This window comes from Atta colombica, unplaced genomic scaffold (genome assembly GCF_001594045.1).
Source record: "Atta colombica isolate Treedump-2 unplaced genomic scaffold, Acol1.0 scaffold32, whole genome shotgun sequence".
NCBI lineage: Eukaryota > Metazoa > Arthropoda > Insecta > Hymenoptera > Formicidae > Atta > Atta colombica.
Genome location: NW_017259426.1, coordinates 1,825,598 through 1,838,478, shown reverse-complemented (window position 1 = coordinate 1,838,478; position 12,881 = coordinate 1,825,598). Strand labels below are relative to the sequence as shown.

The following is a 12,881-nucleotide window of genomic DNA, read 5'->3' as shown; positions in this document are numbered from 1 at the left end:
CATATATATATATATATAATGTGTGTGTGTGTGTGTGTGTATGTGTGTGTATCTTCGTCTTTATTTCTCTTCTTTTCAGAAGCTTTAATGGCGAACTGCGGGTGGTCCGACGTCGACGCTTCGGACTATTGTTACGACTATGCATAGTCACACAGGGTCACCGGTCGCTGGTTTAACCGATTATAAGAGCACGCCTGTATTAAGGTAGCAATAATCGTTGTGTTGCGCCCCAAATCTTGCGACGTATGCGATGCATTAGGGAGCGCGACAGCAAGGTGGCTCTAACTTGATATCCTGTGTCGCTGTGGCATAGTCCATCAAGTTAATGCAATAGCACCTATAATTGTCTCCTCTACAGGGTACTCTAAAAATGTAGATAGATCCGTATCATTCTTGACAAAATATTTGTCATCTGTGTGCTATTTCGATATATGACATAAATTAAAAATATACGTAATTCAAAGTTATGCATCGATTTCATAGCAATTATCTTTTAAAAACAATTTGTACAATTTTTAGGTATAATTTAGAACGACATTACGTAAAATTTGAAGCATTATTTATTCATATATATATATTTACGATGTGATACTTTCTATATTCTTACTTTTTCAAAAATAAAAGTTACTTTGCACATTGTGAGACTTATAGGAATCTTATAGGGCATTTTTTCAACAATTCATCGTATTACTCACTCCATTCAATGCTAATCTGATTCTTATTATATTGTAATGCCCTATCGAAATCAGTCCGTCGATTTGAATCGTCAAGAACACGTGCTTAACTATCCTATAAAAAAGATCAAAGGAAGAAATCCCATTGAAAAAAAAAACCAAAAACTATAGTAAACTTGATAAAAAATATAAAAGAAACAAAATTATATGAAATAAACTATATTTATAACATATTTGTATCTCATATAGCTATATTTATATGATGTAAAAATATTTTATTTCACTTTTAATTAAATAAATAAAATATTGGGTTGTCCGGAAAGTTCGTGCCGTTGAAGGAAAATTGAAACGCAGAAGATTTAAATTTTAGTATACATTTATTAAATTATATAGGTTAGTCGGCACGAACTTTCCGGACAACCCAATATATCATTAAAATTTATACTTGTACTATTAAAATAAATATCTAAAGATATTTATTTTACTTTACTTTTATTTTTTTTCTAAAGTATTTGTAATTTTTTCACTATGTATAATAATATTTAAAATTACAAGCGACGTTTTGAAAAAGATAATCTTCAAAATTGTTTATTTTTTTTTCATTGCTATTTAATCTGCAGCAACATATATTATATTTTTTTCTAATTGTAAGAATAGGAAGTTTGAATTATACGATATGTAACAATATTTATAAAAGGGCGTATAACGAAAGTAATTGAGAGAACATTGTTATGCAAAAAATCAAGCATATTATTGTTCCTTGTATCTTTTTGTATACAAATTCTTGAAAAAATTATGATCATTAAAGAAATTTTTTTTTTTCTAGTTTCTAAATATTTTATCACTTGAATGTCGTAACTTCGCTTATAACGTTCATTGCACAGAGCAACTTTTTTTACATAGCAAGCTTTTTTCTCACTTAAAATTTCTCTTTCATTTAAAAAAAAAAGAAGAAAAACGGTAACATCGCAATATGAATGGAAAAGATTCGTCAAAATACTCAATATTCCCGGCAGTCAGACGTTTATGGCATTCCAAGCTACACCCTGTCGTATCGTTCGTCATCCAATTGCTGGCAGTGATGGTCGCGTGCGCCAAATTATGCCACGGCGTTGAAATTCCACGAACGATTGACCGGTCGGACTGCAATTTATACCGATAAAGATGCAAAACTATGACGTCCGCGCGTCCCGCCGTCTCGCGCGACAAATAGCATTCTTAAGGCTTCGCCAGGACTAAACCAATATGTACGAGGGAGCATCCCTTCGTCCTTCAGTTCATCAGTCTCAATTACAGCGGAACTCACCCGCGCGATCGACTGTCTGCGTATAGAATGATAGTAAAAACACCGACAACTATGATTCTTATCTACACATACGAATACACAAGTATTTTTCAATAATTCTTTTAATACTTCTTCAATATTAAACGAACATAGTAAAAAAATTTTTTATAGAAAATTTTTCACAGAAAATCACGGAGTAATTGATGAATGAATTCTGATATTGAGAATTATTAGATGCTAAAGAAATGATCATCAGTCGAAATTGTACTTGTATGAACTAGTAAATTCGTAAAGATTAGAAGCAAGGACTCTGCAATAATTTTACGCAATCACCAATATATTACTCGCGGATGTATGTGCAACTAAACGCACGCTGCACACGGCAATATTGCACGCCAGCCGCGTTTAAGTGCCAATTATAAAAGCGTAACAATCTACGATTAAGAAAGCTACGCGTGTTACGCTTTTCAATGGGCCGTAATAACGCACGATATCACGGATCGAAACATTACGACTTTCGTATTGCGACAGACATATGTGCTTCTCTACAACCGCGGAATCAGTATTGATAGATATACTGATATCATTGGATGAATATCCAAGTTTCATATGCATGGGGCATCATGCTATTCTCAGCATCCTATAAACTCGTAATTAATATTACAAAATAGCAAACATTTCCATTATTAATCAAATAACTTGAAATATTCCGAGATAAAACGAGTTCCGAGATAAAACGACTTCAAAAGAGAAAAATATTTAATTTGCTCTTCTTATTTTCATGTTACTGGTTTTATGCGTATTATCAATATGAAAAATGTCTATCATCTGCAGAGCGTTCTATGGAGGGAATATAGTCTGTCAATTCTTTTTCTTTTCTAAGTCTTTTAAATTTCCGAGTCTTGAGATCGCAGTAATAGATCTAATTAGTATTTGCCAATTATTCATAACCTTGACTGTTAGAAAAATATGTACATTGAATTTACGTGAGAAAAATATTCTGGTTGTATCAACAAGAAGTACAAACAAAATGAATTTTAATCATATAAATCAAAATTCTGTAATTATTGTAATTAAATTTTTTATCTCGACTGGAAGGTTGATATATTTATATATAATTATAAATGTCTGATTTGTATCCTTCTGAATCTACTTGAATTCCAATTAATGCAACGAGACTTTCTTTCAGTGTATAAAATCTATCTTAGATAAGATATATCTATCACAGAATCTCTCATGCAATAACGACGCATTACAAATTTTTACCGTATTAAGACAACGTTTGAAGTACAATTATACTGTACGTATCGCAAGCAATGCGAATAAAATGCAAAACATCAAGAGAATAAAGATTCAAAGCACAAAGTGCTGTGCGGCGGAATTCTCGAGGAAAATGTTGCCAGAGCAAATCTCGGAATCCGTTACGCCGACAGTCACTACGCGAAATAAGACGAATCCGTCGGCTGATGAGAAGAGGTTTCCGTCTACCAATGCTCCCCTATCTCGCGCAGTTACGTCCTCCTCTCGTCCTTTCTCGCGTTCGCGCACTCCCGCCGTCGCGGTATCCCCCATGGCTCCCGTCCCTGTTTCATGGCATCCCGCGTATTGATTCTATAAACTCGTTCGCGAGAGCGATGAGAGCACTCTCCTCTCCCTACTTCCCGTCCTTTCGGTGTCCGCCTCTTCCCTTCCTTCATCGCCGATTCGTTTGACAGAGACAATCTCGCTTAGCACAATCGTGCGCATCCGCACGATAAGCGGGATTCGCAAATGTCATATGTGGAATATATTTTTGTGCAGAAATTTTATTTATGAATGCAAAAAAGGGAACAATATCGAGATGGCCTTCTATCTCAGAAAAAGCATTCCAAAGGCATTTTCATATTTGATATATCAATATCGATATTTCAAAAGAGATGTATAATTAAATACATGTTTAAACATGCCTGACAGATTGCAAACACGCGCTAGCTCGACAGTAGATCTATCATTACATCTGAACATTTTTCACGAAATTAGCTTAGAGAAATAATAAGACCGATTCATAGAGACGTGCCGTAATAATGTTTTTAATAATATAGCTACATCAGAAAATATTAATTAATTGCAATTAAAATAGTAAACATATACGTCTATATAATACACATAGTTACATCAGAAAGTATGAGTTAAGTGCAATTAAAATAGTAAACGCATATATTTACTATTTTAATTGCAATTAACTCATATTTTCTGACTATATATTATTATATTACGTCATTACGTCATTACGAATTGGTATTATTAGAATAGACAGTCTCTTAGTTTTTGCGCTAATTTCACAATTGATATTCAGATCTAATGATAGATTATCGAGCTTGCGCGAATATGCGCAATCTGTCAGGCAGACGTGTTTAATTAAGTATATTATCTCGTGATATTATTATCACGTGAAATTAACTATAAAATGACACGGAAAAATTTTGTTGAGTAAATTCCGAGAGAATAATTAAAATGTAAATCTTAGATTATAGGTACTATTTTGTGATATCGGCGCAGTATAAATGAATTTGCAAAATAAGTATACCAAATCGATACTCGATACGACACAAGAATATAAAATCGCAGGACAATATGATTGACGTGCGCTCTGTTATTCAGATAAGGCTCTGTGTCGTATCAGTGTTTATCTGTCCAGAGCATGCACTGATTACGCGGCAACATCAAAAAGCCGATAGCTTTTTCAGTCGTACAAACATAACGACTCGTGAAAATGAAAATATACTGTAGAGATAGCTACACATATTATCTGATTATAGGAGGTAATGACACATTTACGGCACACGTCAATGGCACGCTGTCTCGTGCCATTATAGAAATTGCCGTTACAGATTGATTATGCTTGCACAAATAATGTCATTATTAAAAATTGATTTTAACGATAATTGCGATTCTAATGATAATTCTTCACGTGAAAACAGTATTCCCTTGACAGATACTTTTTTTGCCTTTTTACCAAATTATGATGATTCCACCTTCCTAAAAGCGTGACACATTAGTTCAACCGAGCTATACCGATGAGAGATCGTTGCTTACATGCGATTTAGAAAATTGCGTCTGTAAATTTACGTCGCTAATTGCGTGTGAAAAATGAGAAGTGTCTCCCGGATGGTAAATGCATTCGCTGAATTTCATTCGAGATAAACTCCTGTCTACAAATTACATGCAATGAATCGTAGCGGATATATAAATTCCCAACGCCATCGAATCGCAGTGTAAAACGGAACAATTTCCGACTACATTATGAGCTATCATAACGATTCCTTTTTCCTAGATTTTCTTCTCCATAGCAACTTTATTTTTGTCTCGGGCCATTGGCCGCGCGTGAAATACATTAATCGACAACGCCACCTAAAAGCAGCCAATTAGTATAATCGTCCGATAAATTCAAATTTAATTGGCTACTATGCTTTCTTTCACTCCGGGAGGTGCTTATCAGTGTGAATGTAATGCATCCATGCAATCTTCTAAATTGCAAAATACACGAGAAAATCAAATTATATTATTGGTATCGTTTATCTTGCATACGTTACTTTATATAAGAATACGATTTTTATTTGAAAGTAGAGCAGCAATTAATTTTACAGATAAAATTCCGATCCAGAAAATATTTTCAATGTTATATTATAATGAAATTACAGATAAAATTTTTTGGCGAATTTTAGATTGTCTGAAACTGATTTGACGCGCGTTTCTCCAGATTCTTCTGGCTTCTTTGGGACCGAAGCACAGTCGAGGAGGATTCCCTGGTGACATATGCGCGTGAATTCATCACCGACAGCCCCTTGAGAACGTAACGAGCAACCTCGCCTTCCGCGAATCGAAACTTAAACGAGATTATCGGTCGTTTCTCGAGAAAGGGACGAGTGAATAATTCGACGCAGCCGGTACTGATCCAGTCTGCGAAGATGCACAAATTCCTAAGCGTGAGGCAATCGAAGAGGCCACACGATCCCGACGTCCGAGAGAGGGTTTCGTCGCCAGGATTCCAAGCTAATTCGCAGCAACACTATGTGCTAATCCGTCTTAAGTTAATACTGAAGAAGCAATAATCGCACATCTAGAACGACGAATCGATCAATCTGCATCTGGCAATGACCGCGTTACACGTTGCAAAGCATAAGACGATCTTTCGTAGGTAACAAGAAACTTTATATTATAATTTTAATGTTATAGCAAATTTAAAACTACAAAAAAAGTCAAAGAATTTTTGATTCTTGAAAAACAGAATTAATTTTGAGATGGAATAAAAACATAATAATTAATTTTCTAAACTGTCAGTATAAATTTTATTTTCTAATATTAATAATTTTTGTTTGAAACCATTGAAAAAATAATTATTAACGTTCAAAAAAAATTTATATTATTTCAATTATATCATTTCCTTATTTCAAAAATAATTCAATTAAAAAATGTAATTTTCTCGAGTTATTACCATAAAAGTTAAGTAAATATCAATCATCAAAAATGACTTCACAAAAATTGTCACAACTGACAAAAATGAAAAAACGACAAAAATGAAAAAATTTGATCACGTTAAGAATCTTTTTGCCGTATATTATTTAATTAGTCAATAATTTTCTGTCAAGTTCAGAAATTTAATTTTTTTTGTTATATCACAAACACTTACTTTTGAAGTAAAGGATCATGTATATGTGTACCTATAATGTTTTGTATCCTAAATATTAACATTGATTAACGACGATTTTGATTTTTTTAAAACTGATACTCACTAAAAGATAATCGTTTAATATAATAAAGTAAAAGCTAAAAAAAGATAATCATTCAACAATATTTTTAATACTGATGATTGAGGGATAAAATCGGTTGACAATATTTTTAACATTAATACACTATCGTGTCAAAAATACAAGAAAACTTACCAAAGGCGAATAAAACGCAGAGCTATCCATGCCGATGCTAGGATAAGGGCCTTGATCGGTGGTGGAGGGCGTCGGCGTGGGGTAGGAGGAGTAGGAAGTTGCGGTGGGTAGCCGAGGATAAGTGCTCAACGCAAATCTCGCGGCGTTGTCGTATTGGCAGCTGCACACCGTTTGCCCCGTCACAGGATCCGTCATCATGGGCCTACCGTTCTCACAGCAACCAGGTCCGGTGGCGGCACCACCCACGGGAGTCGTAGCACCGCCAGTACCTGCGGGCCCGACCCCCGTCGTCGTTGTCGCCGTCGACGAAGGCGATAGAGCACCCGGGCTCAACGCACCCCCCGACATCGCCGGCGACGTCGCCGTTGTCGGTTGCCCCCCACTCACTAGGAGCTGAAAAATAAAAGGAAAAATACGTCATTAACATAGTATAATTACGCGCATGCATGATGTAGAGAAGTTCCATACATTTCCTTGTAAAATTAGGAATTAGTTTTTTTAACTCTTGTTTCAAGCTGACTTTGATATTCGTGCGGTCATAAAAACCTCGTCTTCTACAGAGATTCATTTCACATTCTCTTTATTTTTCAACGTAGATACATATAAATAACGCGTAAAATAGCTGTTCGTAAGCATATATGCATAGACGTGTCATGATAAGAACATACATATGTACTACATATGTATATATAGCTAAAAAATACAAAAGATATTTTTTTCTAGTTTCAGTGCCTTTTTAGCTAATTTACATCGTCTCAGTGACTTCAAAAAACCCAGTATTCACAAATATCGATAATGATGCCCCTCTTTTGCCAAGATAAATGACGAGAAAAAGATTCTACCTGGGATTTTACGGGGGTTTTTTTTCTTTGTATGAAAATTTTATCGATGAACCTTCAATAATCATCGCCTTTATTTTTACAAACGCGCAAGAATATTTTATGTTAAAAAAAGTATAAGATATATATTTCATGATGTATTAATTTTATCGAAACAATCTCAGCGCTTAACGGAGAGCGATTATTCCTCCCACGATTAATAGCTTTGTTAAGCTCGTATAAACAGAAAGAGACGTCACTCTCATGTGCGTGTTAGCGCGCAGGGGATCGTTCCGAGGTTGCCTCACGCTAAATTAGCCCATTGTAAATGAGAACGGAATGAATCCCGGTAATTAATATGGCAAGGGCGCGGAGTTATTTCGAGAGGACGGGAGGCTCGAGAGCCGCCACGACGAGTCGGGTTGTATATCTGCGTTGATAAAGCCTTCTCTCCGACAGCTCTCTCGCATTCCGTTACACACTGAAGAGAGAAGGAGAGAGAGAGAGAGAGAGAGAGAGAGAGAGCCCGGAAAACGACTCTCTCTCTCCCTCGTATATGTATATAATACCTTTCTATTCGTAGACCGTGTCGAAATCACCCACGAAAACGCCCACGAATCCTTGCGGCGTACGCGTGACGAATAGAATCGACAAGAACTTTATTCCCGCAAACGATTCTCCTTCGCGTTTTAGTGTTTCACCTCTCTCGTGAATTATTAAAAGCCCGGCATCGCTTATCAATTTCAAACTCGGCGCGTTTACAAAAATATGGTGACTCGCGGCGAAGTTTTTATATATACCGATGGGAGCCTCTATCGTTTCTCGCACGATAAAATATATAACTGTGTCCCGGTTAAGCACCGTGGGGACGCGATTCACTTCAATCTCCTGTTTGCTCGAAAGTCCGAAAATAAATAAAGATAATGAAGATTATTGGGTATAATCATGTGGAGTCACTCAGGAATAGAATCAAAATGATACTAATCTAACAAACAAGTTGATGTTGTTCATCGTCATTTGATGTCAAAATAATGTCTTTAATGTCAAAATAACGTCAAAATAACGACAAATAATGTCAGCTTGTTTGCTAGGACACTATGATTTCATATGTCACCTATAAGTAAACTTATAAGTGATAAATAGGAGAATTTTCCAGTGAGAATACAATGTAATACAGTGAATTATCACATTCCTGTTGTTTGCCAACAATAAACAAGGACACAATGTAATACTATAAAACGATTTATTGTCCTTATATTGTCCTTGTTAGAAAACGCTCAAAATTGTTCGTTGGGATACGACATCATTATGACTTCATTTGTCACTTATAAGTAAACTTATATGTGACAAATAGGAGCTTTTTCCAGTGAAAATACACTGAATTATTACATTCTTGTTATTTGCTAATATAAAACAAGGACACAATGTAATATTGTGAAATGATTTATTGTGTTATACTGGAGTGTCCTTGCTGGAAAATGTCCAAAATCATGCTGACTTACAATGCTTTCCAGGAAGAAACACAGATGACACAGTGTAATACAGTAAATCAATACATCTTCGTTGTTTGGCAATGTTAAACAGGAAATAATTCATTGTGTTACATTGTGTCTTGCAAAGTCTTGCTGGAAAACAATATTGTGCACTGAAAGAAAAGATTGGTTACTGCAACAATTTAGATAGTAAAATATGGCATAGCATTTTATATGGCTACAGCAATCAATTTTTGGTTATAGTAGCAAATTTTTAGTTGCGTTAACCTATCCGCAATGTCTGTATATGATTTCGATAGGTTAACGCAACTAAAAATTTGTTGCTACAACCAAAAACTGATTACTGTAGCCATATAAAAATGCTATGTCATATTTTACTATCTAAATTATTGTTGCAGCAACCAATCTTTTTTTTTTCAGTGTGACTTTTGTGTTCTAGACATTTTTTTTTCTGAGAGACGATGAAGAATTTAAAAGATACTCGATGTAGCATTCGACTGCCCTGTTTATGCTTCGAATTACGCGGTTTCAATGATTTGCATAATTATCTCGATCTACAATGAACCATCTACATAACTATCTTCGTGAGAAAATTCGAGAAGTTGCTTCCGCAACACTGAGCTCCATTTCCGGCTCACGCTGTTTACAATCTTATACTCATCGATTTTCCGTAAGCGTGCGTCAATACGCTTGCGTATTTTCAGAAGAAATATCACGCCGTTGCAAAAATAGAAGGGCGAAGGGATGGCGCATTGCATCGCGTTGGATCCGCACCGAAACTACCGAAAAAACGAGGTAAACCGAACTTTCGTGAACAAAGACCCCGCGCACTTTTGTCGTGGCGGTATAACGGTGGTGGTGTAACGGCGGTGTAGCGGCGGATTTCGGAGACATGCTATGCGCGCGCGCACGTGTGTCCTCGTTCACGCATAACAACACGCGACACGTGTGTGCGCGTGTATATGTGCACTCGTAGTCTCCCCCCCTCGACTCCTTCGGCCCTCTCTCCGTCCCACTCTTTTTCTCCTTGCTTCTAACGAAACGTTCCAGGCACCTCCAACGTGTCTGGAGCCATTCACGCCCTGCTGGGTTTCCCACCGGAACCTTTTAAGACCCCACTTTCACCCCCGCAGCAGCCGCCGGCGCGAAAACCCTTCGGATCTCGTGACGCAGGAAGAGTCGCCGTGATATGGTCCTATCCCGCCTCCACTTCTTGTGCTCCACCTTGTCACCGATCGTTTCGCGACGCGCTCGTTGGCAACCCCTCGAGTAACCAAACGTGTCGGATTTTGTACGAATCCTGATACAAGCGCTAGCTTAGAATTTAGAATTTTCTCTTCGGGTCTACTAGCATACTTTTTTTAAACAATTACTTATACATGGAGAGAAACAATTCCAAATATATATATTTTATAAATACGTGAATGTACTATATTGGTTATATTTATCCGCAAAATCGGTTAGAAAGCAAGAATACTTGGATTCTTTTATTTCTTGATATTTGTGGTTTGTATAATATCGTCTATAAAAAGACTTAAACAGCAAAAATGTTGAGATTCCTTTATTATTTGATATTTGCGGTTTGTAATAATATCGCTGTTTAAGTAAGTTTCTATTTCTCATGAAAAAAGGTACGAGTGGCGAAAGCTCGCTTATTTGATGTCCGGAAAATGGCGGCTATTATCGGTATAATTTCTAGAACGGTGCGCGTTACATCGTCCCGCTTGACCGCGATCTAACATTAATTTTACGTGGAAAGTTATGTCGCCAAAGTTTTCTGGAATTTATAAATGACAGTTAAAGAGCGAGTAATCATTGACACGTTCAATTTTTTTTCAAATTAAATCGGATGATCCAACACACAGAGAAACTTTGTTGTAGATATATTACATTTGGAAATAGAAATTAAATTAGATAAATAGTACTAATAAATTTTACAATTTTAATACGAAATATAAAACATCCTTTTTCAATTTGAAGGTCTTTTGATTTAAATCCGTGCTTAAATCGATCATACAAATGGCTACGCGTACGTTGAATTATTATTACATAATCGATAATTTTCATTATCGTAAAAGAGAAAAAAAGCACCTGAAATGAGCGGCATCTTCTAAGAATAATAAGTCAATATCGCCTATCGCGATGATTAATTGAGAGATAGTCCACCAATAATCTACCTTGTGAAATTGACAAGATTCGTCACTTTGTCAAGATAGAAAGCATTCTCACTTACGGCTTTCACCATGTATAACTTAAGTAGCGATCTTTGTAACGACAGAATGACACAATCGGTGAAAAGTGAGTTCAAAAGTTTTTATTGAATTCACGCTATAAAAAGTTTTATAATAAAATGTATTAAGTGCAAACTGCTTCCTTGTTAATTAATTTGCACGTTTCTCAAAATTTTACTATATATATAGTTTGAAATTGCATTATTTAATTTTTTTCACATATTTCTGCTCTTGTTTAATCAGTTTATATCTTTAATATATAAAAATCATAGACATTATTGAATTCGCACTGTAGATGCTTTTCATTTAGTGACCAAACTTCATTCTATCTTTTTTGGCACAGAAATAACAAAGATAAAACGACATTTATATTGACTTATTATCAAAGAATGGAAAGCATCCTGTGAATACGCATGAACACTTACACGTGCGAAGGGGACTGAATGAAAACCCGGAGAACCCGAAATCCTCTAAGAAACAGATCTGCTACGTAAATATATCGTTACAATCGACCTGTATAAACAGGATTACATTTGTCCGAGTGAAACTGGATAGTACTTGAGTTAATCATGTGTCATTGACATCATCCATGAGAAAATAATTGACACGTAATGTCGAGTTATGTTTCTAATCGACTACTAAATACTTATCTATTAACATTGGAAATAGATATTGAGTATCATTATTGACTGTTTCTATTTTTTTATTAGATTATATTATATTATATTTTTGATGCAAAAAATTTTGAAATATTTGGATAATTACGTTTTCATAATTACGTTGATAATGACTTTTCCATAATTATATTCTTCACACTGATGAAATATTTGGTTTTTCATTATTTTCTTTTTTCCGTAATAATTCACTTGATCCTTTTAGCATAGTAAGAAAAAAGATATATTGTAGTGTTATTGAATTGCGATATAAAACTGCGGTAAGAATTTATTTTATTTGAAATAAAATTTATTAGTAATTTTAGATTTAGGTACGTCTTTCAACGATGTTCCACCAAACAATATTTGCTCAAATTATATTATTTTCAGTGGGTTCTTAAAAGACGAATGTTCGTAAATTTATTACGACGGACTGGCAGCCATCAATTACGTGGACGCAGTTTATATTGAAAAGATGGCGACAGGAAAGGTTGAGTTGTGCGGCTTATCTTTTCTGCTTGCCTTCCTTCCCTCAGAGACCACTTCTTCCTCACACTGCAGCTTCTCTCTTTCTTTCTCTCTTTCATGTCACGCTATCATGTATCTTTTTCTCTTCACCGGAATCACAACCATCACGAAAACAGGCAAGAATCTTGACTCTCCCTTCGTCCTCTCCACCTTAGACCTCTTGTACGACAACGGCATTACGGGCCTTTTCCTCTCGACAAATTAGTTACTATGGCGACTTTTATAACGTGCAGACAGATGAGATCTTCAATTAAAATTTAACAGAATGCCACGTGAT

At 35.5% G+C, this 12,881-nt stretch overlaps 1 protein-coding gene and 1 long non-coding RNA gene across 2 annotated transcripts in view; one reads left to right on the top strand and one right to left on the bottom strand.

Moving 5' to 3' along the window:
- LOC108690388 overlaps positions 1-12,881 on the top strand; it is a 315,031-nt gene that overhangs the window by 272,951 nt on the left and 29,199 nt on the right. The window lies entirely within an intron of this gene.
- The window catches only part of LOC108690381 (homeobox protein caupolican), a 43,737-nt gene that overhangs the window by 23,762 nt on the left and 7,094 nt on the right, over positions 1-12,881 (bottom strand). Inside the window, exon 2 of the mRNA XM_018197640.1 lies at positions 6,882-7,274. Within this exon, the coding sequence (XP_018053129.1) occupies positions 6,882-7,274 (393 nt within the window). The remainder of the gene's footprint in view (positions 1-6,881; positions 7,275-12,881) is intronic.